This window comes from Pseudorca crassidens, chromosome 3 (genome assembly GCF_039906515.1).
Source record: "Pseudorca crassidens isolate mPseCra1 chromosome 3, mPseCra1.hap1, whole genome shotgun sequence".
Lineage (NCBI taxonomy): Eukaryota > Metazoa > Chordata > Mammalia > Artiodactyla > Delphinidae > Pseudorca > Pseudorca crassidens.
The window spans coordinates 158,761,481-158,782,871 of NC_090298.1; the positions used below are offsets into that span (position 1 = coordinate 158,761,481).

Genomic DNA, 21,391 nt, shown 5'->3' on the forward strand with positions numbered 1-21,391 from the left:
GTGTGCCTGTGTGTGCATGTATGAGAGAGAGAGAGAGAAAGGGAGAGGAAGAGGAAAATTAGAAAAACAGAGACAGACATAAAAGAGGAAACTAGAAGCAGGCAGGCAGAGAGAAGGAGATAGAGATGGACAGAGACAGATAAAAAGGGAGAGATAGAACAAATTAAGCTGGACATGGGAATGCACCAAACAGGGCTTCTGTCCCCTTCCTCAAGGGACAAGCAGACAGGACACTATTACCCAGACAGGAGCCCGTGGGTGTTTGCGAACTCACACTGGGGGCCACATGACACAAGCCGTGGGCCCTGCTGAGCTGTGGGCCCTGTGAGCCACATGTGTGTTTGCGTGACCTGCATGGATGTAGAGGATTATAGACTGAAACTTTTTGTGTGTCCATGTATGTGAACTATGTATCTGGGTATATAGCTGTGTGTCTGTGTGTGACCTCTGTGTGCCTGGGTGTGTCTGTGTATGGGTTGGATGTGCCCGTCTGTCTGCATGTGTGAGCTGGGTGTAGGCATGTCCTTCCATCTATGTGCATCTGAGTGTGTGCAGGCAGTGTGTGTGAGGTCTTGGGCTGGTGGTGCAGGGTATGTGTGAACATGTGTCACTGTATGTGCATGCGAGTGTGAACCCATGTGAGCTGTGTATGTCTGTGCCTTGTGTGAGCTGGGTGTATTCCTCTGCAGGTGTACTCTGTGCGTGTGTGCGCACGCGCACGTCCGCATCTCTGCATGTGCGACCCAAGACTGTGTGTCCTGTGAATGTGTGACAGGCCATGTGGGTGTGCGCTGGCCTCGCGGGGGCGGCTGCTCCTGCCTGGTCCTGCCCCATCGACCCCGGGGCTGAGCTGGGGAGGCCCATTTCCTCCCGCAGCCCCCACCCCTCCCAGTGCTGAGCCCCACGTCAGGGTCCAGAGACCCAGGGCCAGGGCTACTCGGCCCGCATCCCTTCCCTGCCGGCCAGGCCTCCCTTTACGGGGTGCACCCCTGCAGCCCCGGCCCGGGCCCCGCCGCTGTCCCGCTTTGTCTGGCAAAGAAAGCGCGAGGCTGGCCGGGGGGAGGGGGTGTCTAGACGGCGCGGCCATTGTCCCGGGCGGGGGAGGGGAGAGTGGGGAGGGGGAGGGGCGGGGTCCCCCGGCAGGCTGGGTAGGGGCTCGGGCTGCGGGGAGGGGGCGCCGGAGCCGGAGAGGAGCACGTGGGCTCGCGCCCCCTGCCCTCCCCTCCCTTCCCAAGGCGGGGACGGGGTCCCGGGGCCGTCCGGTCCTGGCAGCCAGGGGCGGGAGCGGGGCCGCGGGAGGGGGAAGGGGCGCGGGCGCAGCTCTGGCTCCAGCTCCAGCTCTGGGTCCGGGTCCGGGTCTTGCCGCGCTCCGGCCTGGGAAGTTTTCTCCGAGTTTAGAGCTCCGAGAACTTCGCGCCACCTCCCCGCCCCCCGCCCGGCCAGCCCTGCTCGGAGTAGGGTGGGGGGCTTTTGTGTGAGGGGTCCCCGACGTGGGGGTACTTGGGTTCCAATCGTGACCTTCCCAGGACTCCAGACGGGCGTAGATTGTGAGAGAGCCCCAGATTCTTGGTTACCCACGCCCCCGCACCACCACCCCCCGCGCCAATCTTGATCCCCGCACCTCGAGCTCCCAGTCCTGGGCTCCTGTGTCCCTTCATTCCCAGCTCAGATCTCCCCTGGGCCCCAGTTCCTCGGGCTTCTGGGGTCCTGCCTCGCCCCCACTCCCAATTCTGGGTCCCTGACCCCCGGGACTGCCACACAGTCCCCGGGCTCCTGCGCTCCCTCTCTCTGCTCTCTGGTCCTTGGTTCCCAGGCCCGCCAGCCCCAGTCTCGGGGAGGCCTGGCACTCCGTTCTTACCCTTCCCCCACCCACTCACCCCATCCCGCCCGCCAGGTCCCGGCCCCTCACCTGCAGCCCCCGGCCCCGCTAGCAGTAGCAATAAGGGCAGCGTCCGCACGGACGGCAGGGGTGGCGGCGGCGACATCAGGCGACGGCGGCGGCGGCCCCGGGGCCCCGGCCCCATGGCGGCCGGCCGCGACCCTTCCTCCTCCCTCCTCCCTCCTCCCTCCTTCCCTGGGCTCCTGGCGCGTCCGGGGCCAGCCTCCGCGCCGCCAACTTCGCTGAAGTGAGACTGCCGGACAGCCCCGCCCCCAGCCCTGGGCGGCTCGCTCCGCCCCGGGGCCAGCCCTGAGCTCCCCCGCCCCCGGCCTGGCCTCCCGGGGTCCCTGCCCACCCTCCACCCACACAGCCTGGGACCCGAAGACCCTCTTGGAAACTCAGGCCAGCTCTGCGGTGAGACGCGGGCCCAAACAGCGTGACAGACACACCCAGCCTCCTGAACATCACCCCTGCTCCCCAACACCCATCCAGAGCGGGAGACACACACAGAGCCAAGACGCAAACACAGATACTCCCCCACCCCCGACACCCCGAAACTGAAGCCAGGCACGTCCTGCAAGGCTCATGAACACACAGCCAGGATGCACAAATGCAGAGGCATGCACAGAGCTTCCTGGGGACTTAAAATCTGAAACACTCACAAACTCTAAACTCAGGCCCCGCCAGACCTTGAGCCTTAGGCGATTTTTGCAGCCTCCGACCTCAGACACAGGCTAGGAGTCACGTGTGCTACCAAACACCCACAACCCTTCTTACTCTCAGCCCTCCCTGAAAGCAACCCCTTCCTCCTCACTACCCTGTGTGAACCCCAAATGTCCAACCCACCCCCCAGCCCCACCCCATACCCTACACAACTTTGCCAATCAGCCAGTCTTGCTCAATTTGATCAAACTGTCTTCTCCAAAATCAGTCATACTGCAAAGCCACCCTGCAGTGGGCTCTGTCCCTGTGGCAAGAATGGGGGCCCCAGAAAGGCCCCATGCCCAGCCCTAGAGAAGCTCTCAGTCTGGGGAAGAAAAAACCAGACACAGACACCCCCAGCACTGTGGGCTTAAGGGCTGGGCCAGAGGGAGGGACGAATCTGGGGAGGGCATGCAGAGGGGTCGGTGAGGGCTCTGCTGGGGGAGGGGGGGTTACTTATTCATTCATTCATTTATTCAACAAATAAATATAAAGCTCCAGCTCTATGTCCGGCTTTGTTCCAGAGGCTGGGGATACAGTTTCCTCCCCCAGGGAGGGCGTCACTGAGAAGGGTTCAGAGGGGCTCAGCCCAGAACTGGAAGAAAGACATCCCAGCAGAGACAGGTCTGCACCCAGTGGAGGGGGCAGAGTCAAGTCGGGAGGGAGGGGAGAGTGGGCAGCTCAGGGCTCGGGCTGGCCCTGAGGAGGAGGAGGAGGAGAAAGAGGCCAGGCTGACCTGTAAGTATTTGGCTCGGTGATGAGGCTGCAGGGAGGAATGGGTTGGGGGTGAGGTGCTGAAACCGAGGAGCCTGAGCGTCGCCCATGAGGCAGCTAAACACTGGGCCTAAGCATGGGGCACCAAGGTGGGAGACAGTCACAACTGACCGGGCCCAGTATGGGAGATGACCCCCAGCCCTGCTGAGGCTGGCAGATAGCCCAGCCACAGGGGACAGGAACTGAGGATGTCCTGCCACTCTCAACGTGTGAGTGCAACCTCCATCTGGGAGGAGAGCTATCCACCCATCTTATGGGTCAGCCCCCATGGGGGTGGGTATCTGCCCATCTTATGGTGACTTGCTGAAGGCTTTCTAGAGGAAGAGCTAAGATTTGAACCCAAGTCTGAGTGACTCCAGGCCACGTGGAGTGAGAGGGGTGGGAATGGGGGTGGGGACTGGGCAGAGAAAAGGACAAGAGTTGCACAATAAGAAGGGCTTACTCACTGTGAGTGTGCTGAGTCAACAGGCCCATGGGGCAGGTGCCGCCTAAGTCCTTCCCATGCCCGTCACCCCAGGAGGAAATCCAAGCCCCCCAGCCCTGCTTTCAGAGCCTTCAGCCCCTCTCCAGCCCCTTCTGTCCCCTTCATCATCACACTGAGGCAAACTCCATCTTCACCCAGCAGGCTTTGCACTCTCATGGCCTTTGCTCAGGTTTCTGCCTGGGACACCCAGCTAGTTAGAAGGACCCTTTTGCATTGCTTCCTCCCCAAGCAGGAACTCACAGCAGATGTATTCTCTTTAAAAATGCATTTCATAGGAGTTCCCCTGTGTCCTAGTGGTTAGGATTCCAGGCTTTCTTTCTTCCTTTTTAAAAAATATTTATTTATTTGGCTGCGCCGGGTCTTCGTTGCAGCACGCAGGATCTTCGTTGCCGCATGCTAGATCTTCGCTGTGGCATGCAGACTCTTAGTTGTGGCATGTGGGATCTAGTTCCCAGACCAGGGATCGAACCTGGGCCCCCTGCATTGGGAGCCTGGAGTCTTAGCCACTGGACCACCAGGGAAGTCCCAGATTCCAGGCTTTCACTGCCGTGGCCCGGGTTCAATCCCTGGTCAGGGAACTGAGATCCTACATGCCACGCAGCGTGGCCAAAAATAAATAAATAAATAAAAATGCATTTCCTTCTAGTTATAGGGAATGCTCTACTACTTCCTGCACATGCCGCTGTTTTCTCCATGCTGGTCCCTCTTTCTAGAATGCCTATCCGTCCTCCATTCCTGTACCTGATGAACTCCTATTCTTCAAGATTCCAGTTCCAGGAAGCCCTCTCTGCTCCCCACCACCAGCTCTCCTAGTGCCCTCTTGCCCTACCGCTCGGCCTTGTCCACAGGGGGCTGGGGGTGTCTGTATCCTGCTCTTTCTTTGCTCCTCTATACTGGGGGCTCCCGAGGCGCCAGGCATCACCCAGCATGAGGTGGGCACTAAGGGGGCAACATGGGAGAGTTTGGTGACTCCGGAAGTGGCTGAAGGAGTTGGGATGCTTAGCCCAGAAGAGCCACCACTGGGGGCCCAGACCACTCTCTTCAGTACTATTCTAGGGATCTGGGGGTCCAGAGACTAGGGGTCCAGGGGGCAAAGATAGGGTCTTCAGCAGTGGGGGCTAGCTCCTCCCCTGACCCATCTGAGAAAGGACTTTCTGCTGGAAGAGATGCTCTCATAGGTGCTGATCTCCCTGTCACAAGGAGCAACCAAGAACCTGGACACACATTTTGCTAGGCAGGAAGTCCAAAGTCTGCTACCCTGTTGATCCAATGGCCCCTGGTCTGTGGCAGACAGAGACAGAGAGGGAGCAGTAATGGTGAGTACAGCATGGGGGGAGTGGGGACAAAAGGAAGATACCCTACTGGTGTCAGTCCCTTTCTGAAGCCTCCAAACTCTGAGGGCACCCACTCAGCAAGGCAGAAGGTGAGCGTCCCCTCTCCAGGTTTCTGCCGCCCTCCAGCCACGGTGGCCGGAATAGCCCAAGGTGTCTGGATCCTTGAGGGACAGGACAGTCGGAGCAATTATTCCCACGGCTTTGCAGCAGACAGCTGCCCAGTTCCCAACGTGGTGGGGGTAGGGGTGGGCTTGAGCCGTCTCCCCTGCCCCTGCCGGCTGCCTTGGCCAGGGACTGCATTTCTCCTCAATGAGCTCAGTCCCCAGGGATGCGGGACCTGGGGCCAAGCCAAGACACAGCTGCTGGGCCCAGGCCCACTGACCGGGAACCTGAGAACGTGCCCTTGGCTTATCCTCTTGGGACCACAGTCCTGTCCTCTACACATGGAAGCTGGGGCCAGGCTGTCACACCCAGGCAGTGGGCCATGGGAGCCCAACAAGAACCAGCAGGAGAGAGAGCTGGTGGGTATGGGGCCTGGGCAACAGTGGGAAGGCTGGATCCCAGGGGTTGTGGGCTGCAGACCCAGCCAGCTATCCTGGCCACTGCCTCCCTGGGGCTCTCTCATGCTCAAGTGGCTCAAGGCCACTGCACTGCCTCCCTGGCTCCCCGCTGCCCAGAGTGACACCCTCCTCACCTTGCCAGTTCCCCTTCCCTGTCTCCCAGGCTTCCCGGTTTTTGCACAGGCTGTGCCCACTGCCAGGAACACCTTTCTCATATTCGGGAGACTCCATTCACCTGACGGCTCACTCTGACCCTCCAGCTCTTCTCACCTTCATTCAGTCATTTGACAAACGTATACTGAGTAGTTAACTACTTGGTGCCAGGCCCTATGATAGGTAGAGGTGACAAAGACAGAGGTTTTTGCCCTGATAGGGGAGACAAACAAGTAACAAGAAGACAAACAAATAAGAACTATAGAATGTGCATGAGAAATGAAGAGATTTCAGCTCTAGGGGGTCAGGATAGGCCTCGCTGACGAGGGGACATTAGAACTAAGATCTGAAGGAGGAGAACAAGCCAGCGAGGCAAACAGCCTGGAAGCGTGTTCCAGGCAGAGGGAACAGCAAGTGCAAAGGCCCAGAGGAGAAAGGGGTGGGTAGAAAAGAAGAACAGCAACGAGGCCAGGATGCTGGGTGCAGAGTGAGCAAGGGGAGGGAGCTCAGGGAAGCTGATGGGGGCCAAGTTCCAAGGGGCCAAAGGGTCTGGGGTTGTATGAAAAGTACAGTGGACACCACTGAAGGGTTTTAGCAGGGGAAGCTGATGTGATCGAGGCTGGAAAAAATAACACTGCCATTTCTTCTCCCAGGGAACCTTCCCTGCAGTTTCCCATGGTCTCCTCTGGCTCCTACGGCCTCTTCCGTTTCAACTCCGACCACTCCATGTGACCCTACCTGGCTCCCACGTCATTCTGAGCTCTGTGGGCCTCTGTCTTGCTGACTACTGAATCCCCAATGTCTAGCACAGAGCCTGGCCCATAGTAGGTAAAATAATTGTCAGTTGAATGAATGAATATACCCAGCACATCTCGGGGGAAGAGCAGGACCCAGGAGCTGGGACCCGAACCTGCTCAGAGCCAGCCTTTGAGATGTCCCTGTCTGGACACAGACATGTCTGGCCTCCGTTAGATCAGAGCTCAGTCAGAGGAAGGGATGGGGGCTGGTGGGGCTTCCTAGAGGAGGAGTGGATGTGAGGGCTGAATGTGGAAGAAAGGGGAATGAAAAGAAGGGAACTTAACTGTTATCAAGCACCTACTGGTTCTGCCGCTCTGGGCAGGGGAAGCAGGGAGGCCGTACCCCACCCCTTCTGGGGTGGAGGCAGTGGTTTCCCTGCCTTAAGACCCTCCACTGGGCAGGACATCCAATGGAGGTCTTGGCCTCATGGGCTTTGGGCTCAGACCACTCCAGCCTTCCTCATCCATGGCCTCACCCAGGACCCCACCTCCTCCAGCTCACCTCTGAACTATGACACTCCAATGTCCTTTAACTGCCTCCTTGCCTCCCTGGCTGCTGAAACTTGTCTTCCTTCCTTCCTGCAGGTGTGGCACTTGTCCTCCCACCTTTCCTCCTGCTTCAGAGAAGGGGAGCACCTTCCTAGGGCTTTTCATTACCTCCTCCTGTGGCCAGAGGTTGAGGTCTCTTCTGTGACAAAGTGAAATCTGCAGCAAACGCTCATCTCACACACACACAGCCCTTCCCCAAGCTCCTGTCTCTCTCCCCTGCATCTCCCCCCCGCACTGCTCCCTCCGTTCTTCCCCTTCTCCACTCTGCTCTATGCCCCAAGAGGCTGACCTCTACAGACTGTATCAACGGACATCCTTGTCCTCGGGCTTCCAGGTGGGTTTGGCCAATAGGAGGCACTGGCAGAGATGAAGTGGGGGTGGGGGGGAGGAGAGAACAAGATATTAATTCTCCTGTATCTTTCCCTGTAGGGTCACCACCTCGGCTGACTGTGTTGCTTGACCAAAGGCCCTGTCCACATAGTCCACACAAACCTCTCCCTGAGTTCTGCTAACATCCTTCCTTCCCCTTTCCCCGTCAGGTCAGGGGGATCTGGAGATGGTAATGGCTCTCCAGGGGTGCTCGCTGGGGGTGCTGCACGAACCCCTGTTGGTTTCCCCAAACCCTGCCTGCTGTATATGGTCCCTGAAGCAAACCTGCCTCAAATTGTCCCATTTGAATGTGCCAGTTGTTCCCTCCAGGATCCTGACTGGGGTCCCCACTCTTCCCTCCCATCCCTGCTTAACCACATTCAGAGCATCCAAGCCCTCTGTCCTCAGCCCCCACTCTCAGGTTTCCGCCCTCATGATCTGCATGGCTCAATCTCTCAGCAGCTTTTGACACCATGGGCTATGCCCCTCCTCCTGACCTCCCCCCCCCCCCCACTGCTGAGGCATCATGCTTACCTGCTTCCCCTCCTACCTCTTTGGTTTCTCTCCTCTGCCTGTCCCTTAGATGTTGGGGGCCTCCAGGGCTCAGTCTCCAGTCTTGTTCTCCACTTTCTTCTGGGGAGACTTCATTCTCTCTCCCAGCTTCAGTGCCCTTCTACCCCACGGTACATGGATGCTTGCTCGGTCATCTTTGTCTTTAACCCATTAAAGACAAAGGTGCTTCTAGGTCCCTGCCTCAGGGGTCCAGCCCCCTCAGGCTGAACATGCCCCAAAACCTGCTTCTGGCTTTCCCTGCATATCTGCTCCTCCCCCAAGTGCCTGGACTTAGACCTCATCCTCTACTGCCTGGACCATGCCCATCCTCCTTCCAGGCCTCCCCACCCTCAATCTTCCGTCCCTGGTCCTGCCCCCTCACCAACCCCGAAGTAATATTCCAGACACACAGATCTGTCCGGGACCCTCCCCTGCGGTCCCCACCACACTGGGAGCAAGCTCCTGGCCTGGCATTCGAAGCCCTTTGTAATCCCATGTCTTCCTATCCCAAACATTCCTCCCAGTCTCACAGAAACGCTAAATCACCCGTGCATGGGAGGCTTCTGTGGATTGGAGCACATTCTTGCAGGAGTCAGCTCTAAGGCCTTCCCTGCCCTCCTCCAGGTAGGTGCCCCACCCCTCACCCCCCGGCCCGCATTCCACCTAGGGCTGGGAGAGTCTGCCCGGCTTTGTCTCCCCCGTCCCTCCTCTGGTGCTGGGCCACGGATTACAGCTGGTAGCGAGGACAGGTAAATGAGTGGGTGAGCGGATGAATGAATGATGAGTGAGTAAAGGATGTAAGGTGATCTGGAGGCGGGAGCTCAGAGAAGGAAGAGGGAGAGGGAGAGGCTGAGCCTGGAAGGGGCCTCAGACAGAGTCCAAACCCTCCGGGGGCCACCTCCCTCATGAAGAGATGAGGTCTCTGAGCCCCTGGCTCTAAGAAAGACGCTCCCGGATTGGCTCAGGCTGGGAGAGGCGGGTTTCGGCCGAGCCACTAGTCGCTATTGGCTCACTTTCCAGGACCCTGCCCAATCAACGCGATCGCTTTTCTCCCCTCCCCACCACACCGCCTTTCTCCCGCCAGCAGCAGCGGAGGAAGACGGCGCCTTCTCGTTACCCTGGCAACCGTCAGCGGACCCTGTCACCCCGGCAACTGTCCGAGGCCTCCCGTCAGCCCTCTCCTGGGCCTCTTCGGTCACCCAGACAACTGCTACCCATTCCGGTTAACCATCAGCCCTTTCCCCGTCACCCTGGCAACGGTCACCAGACCCACCGCCCCCCCTGGACGCACGGTCCTCATCCTGCACGCAGGCCTCCTCGCCCCAAACCTTCGCCCCAAGCTGAGGTCCCGGGTTCCCTCCTCCTCTCGCCCATTTCCCCGGCCCCAGAGGGGCACTGCTCCCACCCTGGCGGGGGGCGGGATGGGTAGGGCCCTGGGGGTTCCGGCTCTTGTCAGGGCTGTTGGACCGTCCGGTCCTGAAGCTGTGCGCAGCCCTGAGCCTGTCTCCTCACTCTCGCTCTTGCGTGGGACTGTTCAGCCGCTACAGGGAGCTTCTCAAAATGCAAACCATGTCCCTCCCCTGCTGAAAACCCTCCCTGGCTTCCCTTGAGAATCAAATCCAAACTCTTCGAAGCCCCTGGCGGTCTGGCTGTGGCCTCTTCTTCCACACGCCTCCCCCTCTCGCTCTGCTGCAGCAGGCACTAATCTCCACGCTGTTACTCCAGTAGCCCAAGCTTATTCCAGCCTCTGACCTTCCTATTTACTGCTTCCCACTCCCTGAAAGGTCTGTACCCCAGGTAGGGAAGCCTTTCCTGAGCCCTGTCACACACCTGCATAGCTCTCTCTGCCTCTTCTCAGTTAATTCCAGAATGGGGGCTTTGCCCTTGTTCGCACCCTATCCCTAGGGCCTAGAACAGCTCCTGACACATACGATGAGTGAAAGGATGTTACGTTGGGGACAAGGGAGGACAGAGCGGGTGACCAGCAGGCAGGCTTTGGCCAGGCAGGCCCATCCCAGAGATAAGAGAATGTATTTCTGAGGTCTGCTGGGTCCCCAGACTGATTTATCACACTGCTGCAAGTCATGACAGTGTTCCCAGAGGCCAGGAAAACGCTAGGGAGATAGAAGTTACTGCTGTGACCAGCCTGGGGCTGGGTGGTTCATCTTCAGCTTGTATGGCCCTCACTTGGAGGCTGGAGCCAGGAGTCCCCAGAAAGAATCAGCAGCAAGAGCTGTTTTTCCAGGGATCTTTCCCAGGCAGTGGCGAGAGAACTTGACCTCATAAGGCCTGGAGTCATGACCAGGAGGGAGATCATGGGAGCTGCCCAGGGCCTGGCTGGAGAGGAGTCTGGACATCCACCTGCCTGCCCATGATGGTCCTCCCTTGGTGAGCTGTCAGGAGCCAGCCCCCTACTCTTAAGCTAGGAATACCCTCATCAGCACTGTCCAACAGAACTTTCTACTCTGATTCAATTCAGCCCTTGAAATATGGCTAGTGTGACTGAGGAACTGAATTTTTCATCGTATTTAATTTTAATTAATTGGCATTTAAATTGACATAACCAGTCGTGGCTACCAGTACTATACTGGACAGAGCAGTATTTAGCTGAAGACTCAGACTGGAGGTGGAAGCCAGGTCAGAGTTCATGGTCTATGCAACTCTGGGCACTGCCTTTGGTGAGAAGAGTGGGGCCTCATGGAGGGGAGAGATGGGACACTCAGCATCCAGCTCCACACAGAGGCGTACCTGGTTCCTGGGGTCAAAGTGCTTGCTCACACATGCATACACTCATGACTGTGCGTGAGCATATGGGGATGGTGTGCCTGAGGGCACCCACAGATGCACTTGTGTGCAATCTAGGAGCTCCACACCTGTGTGCATCAGAAGTTCACCCGTGTAGATACACTGTGAGAACGCCCGGGTGCGTGCAAGCCAGTGAGCGAGCGCCGCTAGTCAAGCAGGTCTTGCAAGAAGGGCCACATGTACTGGTGCATTTCCTCAGGGTTGCTCTGGGGGATCCAGTGCCCCATGCCTGGCAGGATATGGGCTTCCAGCCGGCCTGGCACAAAACGGCTGCTGATGGCCCCCACCAGCCCCTGCTCAAAATAGGGGTCCTTCTCCCCCCACAGCAGCAGGGTGGGTGTGGCCAGCTCCTGGGGCTCCAGGGGGAAGGTCCTGTGATCAAGACAGACAGGCCGGCAGAAGGACGACTGCCCCCACCCGCACCCCCAGAACTCTCCTGAGCTTCTGCCCTGGGTCTGGCCTTACCTGAAGAGGTTTCGGTAGTAGTTGAGGGGCCCAGTGAGGCCACCAGGCTGTGAGAAGCCATAAAGGAAGGCCTCGAGCTCGTTGGGGGTCAAATGTGGGATGCCCCTCTTGTGGTGGGTGAGGGTGGTCTTCAGGATCTGGGCACACAGCAGGACGCTGCCTTCAGTCCCTCCCACGACCCTCCACCCAGCCCTGGGCCTTCACCCTACTGCACCTGGAAGTCAGACATGGACAGCAACTTCTCGGGAAGCCAGGGAAGCTGGAACAGGAATATGTAGTTGGAACGGAAGAACTGGCCCATGTGGCGCAAAGAGTAGTCTGGGGGGAAGGGAAGGCAGGCATGAGGCCTGGCTCTCGGGTGGCCCCACACCTCTGCACTCTACCCATACCCAGGTCATGCACACAGATATGCCAACACTCAGGAATGCCACTGCTACCGGCCTGAGCCTGTGAGGACACTGGACGCTCCTCTTGGCCCAGGCACCAGCTTGCCTCTCTGACAAGTGGTCACTGTACCCACAGAATGGGGGCACTTTCCTCCACAGCTCCCGGGAGCCCCCACAGCCACTGGCGTGCTTCCCCCGCCCAGGCCTGGATGCATTTCCCCTGCTTCATTCAGCAAACACTTACTGAGCACCTACTGTGTACCAGGCCCTGTTCTAGACTCTGGAGACACAGCAGTGAATGGAACAGACAAAACTCCCTTGCCCTCAGGAAGCTGGAGACGGGGACAGAAAAGAACACCACCAAAAAAAAAAAAAAAAAAGAAAGAAAAAGAAAGAAAGAGAAAGAGATCATACAGCTATGACTACAACTCTGGGAATTCAAATCAGGTGATGTGATGGACAGTGAGTAGCCAGAGATGGCATCTCATGCTATTGTAGTTGCTTAGCTATCTATGTCTTCCCTGCCAGAAGAAAGGAAATTAACCTCTCTCTCCTCTGCTTCCCCATCTGGACCATGGGGATAATAACACTTTCATAGCTCAGGATGCTTGTGTAGGTTACTCTATGCAGGCTCCTTGTCAAAGCAATTGTAACCTGTAAGTGCTCACAAAAATATGAGCACTGTATTGTCACTGATTGTAGATTGGGAGCACCACGGGGGAAGAGACCCAGGTTCACCGCTGTGTCCCCAGCCCCTGCAGTGTTGACTGGTGGACAAAGAAGTGCGGGCACAGACACACACCCCTTCACACAGGCACATCCCAGCATCCCGGACTCCCCTACACACCTTGGTACACCGACATGGGGGCAGCGCTGACCACTGCCATCCGCTCCACCAGGGATGGGTAGTAGATGGAGAAATTCCAGGCTAGGAGTGCACCCCAGTCATGGGCCACAAGGATGCACTTGGAATAACCTGGGCGGGGGGGGGGGGGTCAGAGGAACTAGTGTAAGTGAGATGCCAGGAAGAGGTGAGGCAGGGGTGACAGACACCAGGGCTGGGATGGGGGGGCACATCCCCACCCAGGCCCAGAATGACATCCTGGATGTCTGCCATCAGCAGGTCGATGGTGTAACAGTCCACATCCCTTGGTGCATCAGAGGAACCGTATCCCCGCAGGTCCACAGCCACCACATGGAAGCGGCTCTGGAACTCCCGGAGCTGGTAGCGCCAGGAGAACCTGTCAAGCGGTCCAGGGAGGGAGGTTGAGTCAGGGTCCCCAGAATACACCTCTGCCCTACGCCCAGCAGGGGCCCTGGGCCACCCCACCTTCCTGCCCTGAACTTCCCAGAAGGGAACCGCAGCAGGTGGGCTGCGCCATGGATCCAGGGCAGCCTCAACATGGATACTTCTTCATCCCATCCCTTCAGGGCCTCCTGTCCCCATCTGTCTTCATGTAGACCCCTGTCCCCGAGTGCCCTATCTAGACCCTATATACTTTGCACCCCCAGTCTGCCCAGCCCTTGTCCCTGCCTCCTTGGTGCCCTGGTGGTCCGGGCTTCACCTCCCCCTAGCCCTGTGGGTCCCTGGCCTCTGGGCCTCAGACATACCAGTTCTCCGGGAAGCCATGCAGAAACAGCATGAGGGGCCCGTTGCCCTGTCCAGCGGAGACATAGTGCAGACGCAGGCCCGAACTCTGGGGGAAGGCACAGTCTGAGACTTGGGAATCTCCTCTTCCCCGGGCTTGAACACCCCTCTTCCGCCAGGCCACGTGCACACCAAGACTTGTATTCAACCGTTTGCCACCCCCGCACCGTCCCCACAACAGGCTCTTCGATCCTCGAAACCCCGGCGGCGCCCCCGCATGCTCACCCTGAGAGTCAGGAAGCAGTGCTCGCCCAGCGTGGGGTCGCTCAAGCAGGCGGGTGGGGTACGCCGGGGGCGCCCGCAGCAGCCGCGTCGGGGCCGGCACAGCACGTGCGTGAGGGCGATGCAGCCATAGACAGCTGCGGCCACCAGCGCCGCCGAGAACACGAGGCTCCACATGAAGGCACGAAGCAGCTTCAGAGTGAGGCGCGACGGCGCCAGCAGCGCCGTCACCACCAGCTCGGGCATGTCGTCGCGTCCTGGGACGACCGCGATGCCGTCTGGGGTGTATGGGCGGGGGACGCGGGCAGCAGCAGCGAGGCGGGATCCGGGCTGGGGACCCCGCCGCCTTTGGTCTGGGGCTCCCCGGTGCTGTCGGGGTTTGAGGAACACACCGAGAGAAGAGGCGGGCGGCTCAGACCGAAACCGCCACCGCGAACGACTCACCTAAGGGCTAGGTAAACACCCAGGCGCGACAGTGACAGGGAGCAAGGCTTGAGGTGCGGGGGTGGAGCCTGCGAGGACCAGGCTCGTGTGGTTGGGGTGGAGCCTTGGGGAGAAGGGATGCTAGGGGCTAGAGCTGTGGGCGGGACCTAGAAAGGCTTGGGCGGGACTTAAGAAAGGGACGGGGCCTAGTAGGACTCCCGAGTTGGGTGTGTGGGTGGGGTCTAAAGTCTAGAGGGAGCTCAGGTCCTGCAAGAACGGGAGACAGGAGGTGCAGTGGGTGAAATGGGCGGAGCCTAGAGCAAAGGGGCGGGGCAATGCAGGGTAGGTGCGGCCTACCAGCTGGAAAGGTGGGCCCAACTAGGCCTAGGAGCGAGGTATGGGTTAGGGGCGTGGCTTAGGAGGGTGGGAATGAGGGTGGAGCCTAGAGAAGGCGGGCCTAACGTTGGGCGAAGAAGGCCCGAGGCTGGGCCTGGATGACTTCGGTGCGAGAGCTGGGCCATTGAGCCGCCAGTCGGCCTGGGTACGGGCCAATGAGACGGAGGGGCGGAGTCAGAACTAATATGGCGGGTCAGGTGGGCCCGGAAGCGGAAGGGGGGGACAGGCAGTGCCGTGCCTGGGGTTAGGAGGGAGGCGCGGGCGGTCGCCGCGGCCCAAGGAAGCCTCGGGAGCCCCTGTCGCCAGCCCCCCTCTGGTGGCTCCCCGCCCTGGAGCGCGCGACCCTCCCCTCGGTCTGGCTCCGAGAGACCTGGCACCACCTTCACCAAGCCCTGGTTCCAACGGTGGTCCAGCTGCCTCTACCCCACGCTGGCCTCCAGTTGGTCCAGCGGACGCGTCGGCCCGCCCCTGCACAGCTGTGATTGGACAATGGCGGTCATTGATGTGCAGACGACAGGTCCCGCCCGGGACCCAATCCGCAGTTGGTGAGGTCGAGGATCAGCCAATGGCGACCAAAGAAGGCGGGGAGACCAACTCCTAGAGGGCAGGGCCCGCCCCGGCCGCCGGAGAACGGGGCTGGTCGCATCACTGGGGCTCTGGGCGAAAGAGGAAGCAGAGCAGGGCTGGGCGAGCAGGGCAGCTTCTTCCTCCTCCAGTTTCGCAACCTTCCTCCCAAGATGCTGAACATTTCAAGGTCGCTCATCATTTAACCCTTATAACAACCCTATTAAGTGTAGGTACTATTATTACCTTCCCGTATTATAGACCAAGAGCCTGAAATTCGGCAAATGACTTAATGTCATTTGCCTAAAGCCTAACAGCTGGCTCAACAGCAATCCAGGAGTTGAGAAAAGCAGCAGTCTTCGGCTCCATCTTTCCTTCCGACCGGAGGCAGCCACTGGAACGATTTTCGCTTTCTTCTTTCGCACACTTAGCTATCTCTACATGTGCTTATGTGGCTATTTCTTGATTACCAACTTGGGGCATTGACTATCTCATTGTCACCACCACTGCAGGAGCTGTATCCATGGTTAGTTTTCCTATTGGTTTCCTCTAACTTTACCCCCTTTTTATCACCTCCCGTCTTCCCTTACACCTACCACTGTTAACCTTACCTTTGTAGTTTCAAAGCTGCTAAACATTATAGTTGTCCTGGGACCATAAGTAAGTCCATAGGTCCCTATTTAAAGGGAAATAGTGGTTTATGTGGTTCTGCTTCATTAACAATGCATCTCAGAGCGGAAGAGACGTCTATATTGCACAAACGTTTGTTTGCCTTGCATTTATCACCCACCCTTTCTTGCATGATTAGCCTGTATCATGGCTTTGATTTCATTTACGTTTTCCATCAAATCAGTTCTCCAACCACTTGATGATCCCGGTATCCCTCCTGAGTCCTCTAACCTGGCTGCATTTACCAGCCATGGCTGGTGGGTGTCTGTGGACCTCCCTTCTGCTGCTGCTACAGAACACTGACTCCTACATTCCTGCTACCGCCCCCCCCACCCCGCCCAATCTCTACCCTTAAGCAAAAAGACCGCAGTAGTCACAGGATGATAATTTTATATTCAGTACAAATGTTTATTTTTGCAATGAGAACTGCACAAAAAAAAAAACTTTAGTATATAAGTGAAAAGTCTACGAATTCCCTTCTACAAATGTCTAAGGTGTTTAATACAAGTCTCAGATTCACTGACATAATTATTGGCCAAGCGATCCGTGCATACAGTACAGTATGGGCTTGTACACACCTCTAACTCTTGTATTGAACTAAGATTTCTAGTACTGTGGGAGAGACTGGGAAATGGCCAAAGAAATTAAATAGTAGATCCAAGTTCTAATTACAACCCAGTTAAGAGAAACACCCATCAGGGAGGTGTGGAAAGGGCCATAGCAGAATTAAATCTTTAGAAGGAAGGTGCAGACAAAACCATTTCTCCAGCTAAACAGTCAGACTTGGCCTGGGGAAGTTTCTGAACAAAACACGGAACAAAAATGAGGAGGTGGGATGAGATGGAAGAAACCCCAAGGAACCAAAATATAAGTCACACTTGAACCAGCACAGTGGCTTATGAGGAAGTGCTGTGGGAGGGAAAGGGGGCAGGATTGCGTAGCAGGAGTGGGGCAGGTCTCTGGCTGAATGCCTGAACTACATACACCATTAGCTGAGAGGTTTGGCAGATTCCGAACACAAGATACAGGGTCTTTCTGGTTGAAAAACAGAAAGTGGGATGTGGGTTAATAGTGCTGGAAATGTTTCAATCACTTTGTGTCTTTGCATACGTATAAATCACATACTTTCATCCTACATCCTGGGGGCCGCTCTTGGGTACTGCCTTTGCCCTGTGGCTGGGGCGCGTGTGTACAGATGGGTACACGGGCAGACTGCAGGGTGTCCACCTGGCAGGCTTTCTCAGGGAGGAATGGGTGCGTGTGTGTGCTTGGGGGGGTGGGGGGCGAGGATCCTATTTTGGGGGATGTACACTTATCTAAGAATAACTGGTTAACCCTGAGCTTAAACGAAAGGAGTAGTTCAGTAGAGGCAGGCAAGGTAGGAGAAGTGGCTCAAGTCCTCTGGCCGAGTGGGGGACCAAGATGGAGGAAGGGCAAAGGGGAAGAACACTGTCTGGAGTTTGACCAGGTTCTGCTGGAAGAAGCCAACCTAGGCCAGGGTCCACAGGAAGAATGGGTACTTGGGCTCCCTGACACAGCTTCAGCTTATAGGGGTCAGCTCCTGCCCAGGGACAGTAGGGACAGGACACGTGGTCCCCTGTCGGTAGATCTTGTACAGAGGTGGTGTGGGGGGCCCCTGGGCCTAGCCTAGGCCAACAGGTGGTTCACAAAGAAATGTCAGGGAGACGCCAGCATTAAAAAAGAGAGATGTGTTTATTCCATGATCAGTACAGACCAAATGCATATTCACCGTATGAAAGTCAAACCAGTCAGTGACTCCAGAGTTTGGCCAACACTGAGGCACCAGCGTCATGGTGTAGAGTGGGTTCTCATGGCACACGTAACCTCACCAAGGGCTCCAATTATAAAATTAAAAAAAAGCGGGGGAAGGGGCAGCCGGTTGGTAGGGCCAAGCGCCAGGCGGGGAGCTTCTGCCTCAGTCTGTGGCCTGTGGCCCCTGGCCCCTTGTGCCCACCACGTCCCCTGGCCCTTCCTCTCCTGGTAAAAAAAAAAAAAAAAAAAACACAACAACAACTCAGAAACAGATTTGACGTTAAAAAACAAAGAAGCAGCCAACGAATGGCGGGGAGAAAAAAAAAGGAAAAGAAAACGTGGCTTTCTGGTTTTATAATTAAAAATAGACTAGTAAAGTTTGAAACTGAGTAAAATATAGGCAGTTTTTTTGTGTGTTTTGTATGTTTTGTTTTGTTTTTTTTTGTGGGTTTTTTTTTTTTTTTGAGTTTTTTTACACCAGTTTGGTGGAGTCACCAACAAACTTCAAACAAAGATATGCCAACTATGTTTCACTACACAGTACAGCCACGGTCACACACTACCCACAGCGCGGTGGCAGCCGCCGCTCAATGAGGAGACAATCACACCATTTCAGAGATAAGCAGTGCCATTGTGTCTGGAGGAGAAGAGAGAATTAAAAATAAAATAGAATCCAACAAAAAATATATATATAGAAAAAAAAAAAGAACAGAAACACAGGTGGGAAGGAACTGACTTTGGTTGGTGGCCTCACTCGCCGGGCGAGGCCGGCCCACACACGCGCGTGTGACAGTCACCTCGCTCCAGATTGCCATGGACACACACACACCTCCACGGCACTATTCCCTTTTGCACAAGCGAACACTTACAGAGAGCGGCTCTCGATTAAAGGCTTGTGGGGGGAGAGGAAGGGAGGGGTGGGGTCTGTTCAAGGCAAAGTCAGTGCCAGCAAGGGGGTGGGCCAGCGCCCTCGCCACCACCAGCTCTTGCAGGCCTGCCCTGGTCTCCTGGGTGAGGGCAGGGGCAGCTGGGGTGTGGAGGACTCCCGGCGGGCAGGACGTCACAAACGTCACGTTCTTGGGGACAGTAAACCAGTCACGGTGGCGGCAGCAACGATGTCCTGTGTATACTGTGTAGACATTTGGCAGAGAGAAGGGCCTCTGCCCCACACGTGGGGACTTGGGGCTTGGGTCTGGCCGGCACTTGCTCGTGGCGAGGCGTGCTCTGAGCCGACGTCCTGTGGGGCGGGGTGGGGGTGGGGGTGGCGGGACGTCCGGCTGGCTGTAAGGCAGATAGGCTCTGCAGTCCTCAGCTGCCCATCAGGCCTGCCCCAGGCATAGCATGCAGGAGAGCCAGGCCCGGAGTTACCCCCTTGCCACTGCTACTGCCTCCACTGCTGCCCCTAACACTATGGAGAGTCAACGTTTTGCCAGGAAATCAAAGTCAGAAGTCACCTAGGTGCTCTCAGAAAAGATTTTCTTCAAATATTGACAATAGATCACTCTGGAAATTCATGTCAATGGTAGCTGCCATCTGGAGGAGAGAGGAGAGCAGGAGAGAGTGAAACTCAGTGTCCTGCCCTTGCTGTGGTTCCCAAACCCTCACCCCTGACCTCCAGCATGGGCTATTCCCTCAGGGCCCACACCCCAAAACCTCCCCTGCACTGGGCCAGAGCACCTCTGAGGCCCAGAGGCCAGCATGGCGCACATAAGAAGGAGCTCTGCCCTGAGTACCCACCCAATGGCTCTCTGCTTGCACCCCACTTCTTGGGGAGAGAGCCTCCCTGCCCACTCCAGGTTCAGGGTCCCCTTTCTCAACTCCTCCAGGGGTGGATCTCTGCCCAGCAGTGGCCACCAGAGTCCCCCAGCTCACCGCTTCCCGGCGCCTTCGCTCTTGCTCCTGCTTTCGGGCCAACTCCCTCTGCTGGTCCAGCATGGACTGGGGCTGGGAGCTCCGGGCCTGGGGGGTGGCGGCAGCGGCTACAGCAGCTGCCTGTTGCTGCTGCTGCTGCTGCTGCTCCTGTCGCTGCTGCTGCTGCTGCTGCTCCTGGCGCCGGCGTGCCTCCTCGTGGGCTCGCCGGGCCTGCTCTAGCGCATCTTCATCCTCTCGGCTCCTGAGCAGAGCAGGGCTCCGTGTCACGTGGGGATGAGTGCAAGCCCTGGGAGCCCCACAACCTGCCCAGAGCCCGCGCCCACCTCATGCGCTCCTGCCGGAGCCGCTCCTTCTCCTTCTCTGCGTGCTCAGCCTGCGCCTTCAGGGCCTTCTCGCGTTCCTCCTTCTCCCGGGCCGCCCGGCGGAACTGCTCGAAGCTGTCACTTGATGACTTGGCTGTGGAGGACGGGGTGGTGGGATGCTTCTGCACCAGGCTAGCCCAGGAGCCCATATTCTTGATTTTTAGGTCCTGCGAGGCAGAGAGACCAGGGGGCCAGTGAGGGACCCTGCTGCAACTGGACTCCTCCAGAGAGGCCCAAAGTCTGAGGACACAGCTACCAAGGCATCTCCTTGGGGTGGGGGTCAGGGGCACTCACGGGTCCACTGCTCCTACCTTTTTGGGTGCAACTGGCGTCTTCGGCTCCTGTTTCTGTTTGTCCTTGTCAGCGGCCCCCGGTGGGGGTGCATTCTGCTCAGGGGGCCGAATCACAGGCCTCCCGACATCCACGGGCTTCATCTCAGGCCCTGGAACACAAATAGCCCATGGGCCTGGGCCCAACCCACCTCAGTGGGGCACGGTTGACCGGCCCACAGGAAGCTCACATCCAGTGCAGGCCTGGGGGCCTCAACCTCAGCTGGGATTGGAGAGGGCACTCACGCTGGGGCAGGTGGACGGGGGCCTTGATGCTCTCTGGGTGCTTGGGGGGTTCTGGCCGCAGCGAGGGGCTGAAGGGCTCACTGCGGATGATGGGTGAGTGGATCTTCTCCTCCTTCACCACCACCAGGGGCTGGGGCTGGACCACGGAGGCTGCACGTAGCTCCTGGGACGGCACAGGCATGGCAGCTGGTGAGGTGGATGGGCGCCCCTGGCCCCAGCCTACGCCCATCCCTGGGGGTGTGGCCCAGCCCTGCCCTTTACCTGCTTCTTAGGCTGGACGTTTTGCTGGGGTGGTGACTGGTGGGTCAGACTCTGGAACTGTGGCATCTGGGGGGAATGTATCATAAGCGGGGAGGGGGCTTCACGGAGGTGACCTAGGAGAAGGGACAAGGAGCTTATCAGCATGCCTGGTATGGAGGCCGCCGGCCCTGGGCCCAGCCAGGCCCTTCCAACCCAAGGGAAGCCCCACAACGGCTCAGTCCCTTGCATGTCAGGCCCTGTGCTCAGAGTGCAGCAGGGCTTTGTGGAGCCATGAGTGCAATCCTGGTGTTTGATACCACTGTGTGTCAGAAAAAAAACTTTCCATTAGTAAACTTTAGGAAGCGCAGATACATCTGATCCCAGGTGGGATCTGAGCTTGATTATCTTTTAAAAGCTCTCCAGGTGGTCCTATGGTATGGCCTAGGTCAAATACAAGGGATGTCAATAACCCCACAGAGCAGGCAGCCTGGGCTCCCGGCTGTCCCCATGTGGCTAGGCCGGTCTGCCTGGACAGCTGCTTCGGGCCTAAGGCTAGATCCCCAGGAACCTCCCCAATACAACTCAACCTGCAAGGCCCACACAATGGGGAGAAGCCTGGACCTGGCCTACACCACAGCAGAACTGGCAGAACAGGTGTTGGGCTCATGGTTCTTGGAGAAAGTGGGCCAGCCCACCCACCTTCATCCAACCAAAGGCTGGGGGGACCCAGGCAGCCTTGGCCTGGGCCTGCCAGCAATCTGCAAACACACAACTGCAACAGCCTCCTGTCTGGGTGGTTCCCTTGGGAGCACCTGCTGAGGCCGACCTGGGCAATGAC

The 21,391-nt window shown here is 57.7% G+C and overlaps 3 protein-coding genes and 1 long non-coding RNA gene across 9 annotated transcripts in view; 1 reads left to right on the forward strand and 3 right to left on the reverse strand.

The window, feature by feature from the left end:
* The window catches only part of NOTCH3 (notch receptor 3), a 33,890-nt gene extending 31,808 nt beyond the window's left edge, over positions 1 to 2,082 (reverse strand). For 2 of the 3 annotated variants that reach the window (XM_067733031.1, XM_067733029.1), the window contains exon 1: positions 1,910 to 2,082. In XM_067733031.1, the coding sequence (XP_067589132.1) occupies positions 1,910 to 2,024 (115 nt within the window). In that variant the 5' untranslated portion in view covers positions 2,025 to 2,082. The remainder of the gene's footprint in view (positions 1 to 1,909) is intronic. The other variant, XM_067733030.1, reaches the window with a different exon arrangement.
* Positions 2,083 to 7,302: 5,220 nt separating this feature from the next.
* On the forward strand, positions 7,303 to 10,377 carry LOC137222188 (uncharacterized). Of its 2 annotated transcripts, none has more exons than XR_010942369.1 (3): positions 7,303 to 7,566; positions 7,662 to 8,777; positions 9,238 to 10,377. It is a non-coding gene; the product is annotated as an uncharacterized lncRNA (long non-coding RNA). The 2 variants fall into 2 exon arrangements; XR_010942368.1 differs by having other exon boundaries at positions 9,241 to 10,377.
* Positions 10,378 to 10,664: 287 nt separating this feature from the next.
* Positions 10,665 to 14,852, reverse strand: EPHX3 (epoxide hydrolase 3). Its single transcript, XM_067733032.1, has 7 exons — positions 13,683 to 14,852; positions 13,421 to 13,506; positions 12,893 to 13,050; positions 12,657 to 12,785; positions 11,638 to 11,741; positions 11,424 to 11,560; positions 10,665 to 11,330 (listed from the first exon to the last, which is right to left on the reverse strand). Exons 1-7 carry the CDS (start codon positions 13,923 to 13,925, stop codon positions 11,105 to 11,107), a joined length of 1,083 nt encoding a protein of 360 aa, XP_067589133.1. The 5' UTR covers positions 13,926 to 14,852; the 3' UTR covers positions 10,665 to 11,104.
* Positions 14,853 to 17,425: 2,573 nt separating this feature from the next.
* BRD4 (bromodomain containing 4) overlaps positions 17,426 to 21,391 on the reverse strand; it is a 43,228-nt gene continuing 39,262 nt past the window's right edge. For all 3 annotated transcript variants that reach the window (XM_067733043.1, XM_067733045.1, XM_067733044.1), the window contains exons 15-20: positions 20,575 to 20,687; positions 20,314 to 20,476; positions 20,050 to 20,180; positions 19,700 to 19,905; positions 19,377 to 19,617; positions 17,426 to 19,037 (exon numbers count right to left, since the gene is read on the reverse strand). In XM_067733043.1, the coding sequence (XP_067589144.1) occupies positions 18,969 to 19,037; positions 19,377 to 19,617; positions 19,700 to 19,905; positions 20,050 to 20,180; positions 20,314 to 20,476; positions 20,575 to 20,687 (923 nt within the window). In that variant the 3' untranslated portion in view covers positions 17,426 to 18,968. The remainder of the gene's footprint in view (positions 19,038 to 19,376; positions 19,618 to 19,699; positions 19,906 to 20,049; positions 20,181 to 20,313; positions 20,477 to 20,574; positions 20,688 to 21,391) is intronic.

Bases quoted from the DNA above. Each gene is read 5' to 3' on its own strand.
- EPHX3 (XM_067733032.1), bottom strand. From the start codon at position 13,925: ATGCCCGAGCTGGTGGTGACGGCGCTGCTGGCGCCGTCGCGCCTCACT. The intron at 13,507-13,682 runs GTGAGCATGCGG...GCCTTCCCCCAG, and splicing joins ACTGCTTCCTGACTCTCAGG to AGTTCGGGCCTGCGTCTGCA. The intron at 11,561-11,637 runs GTGCAGTAGGGT...CTGTGTGCCCAG, and splicing joins TGTCCATGTCTGACTTCCAG to ATCCTGAAGACCACCCTCAC.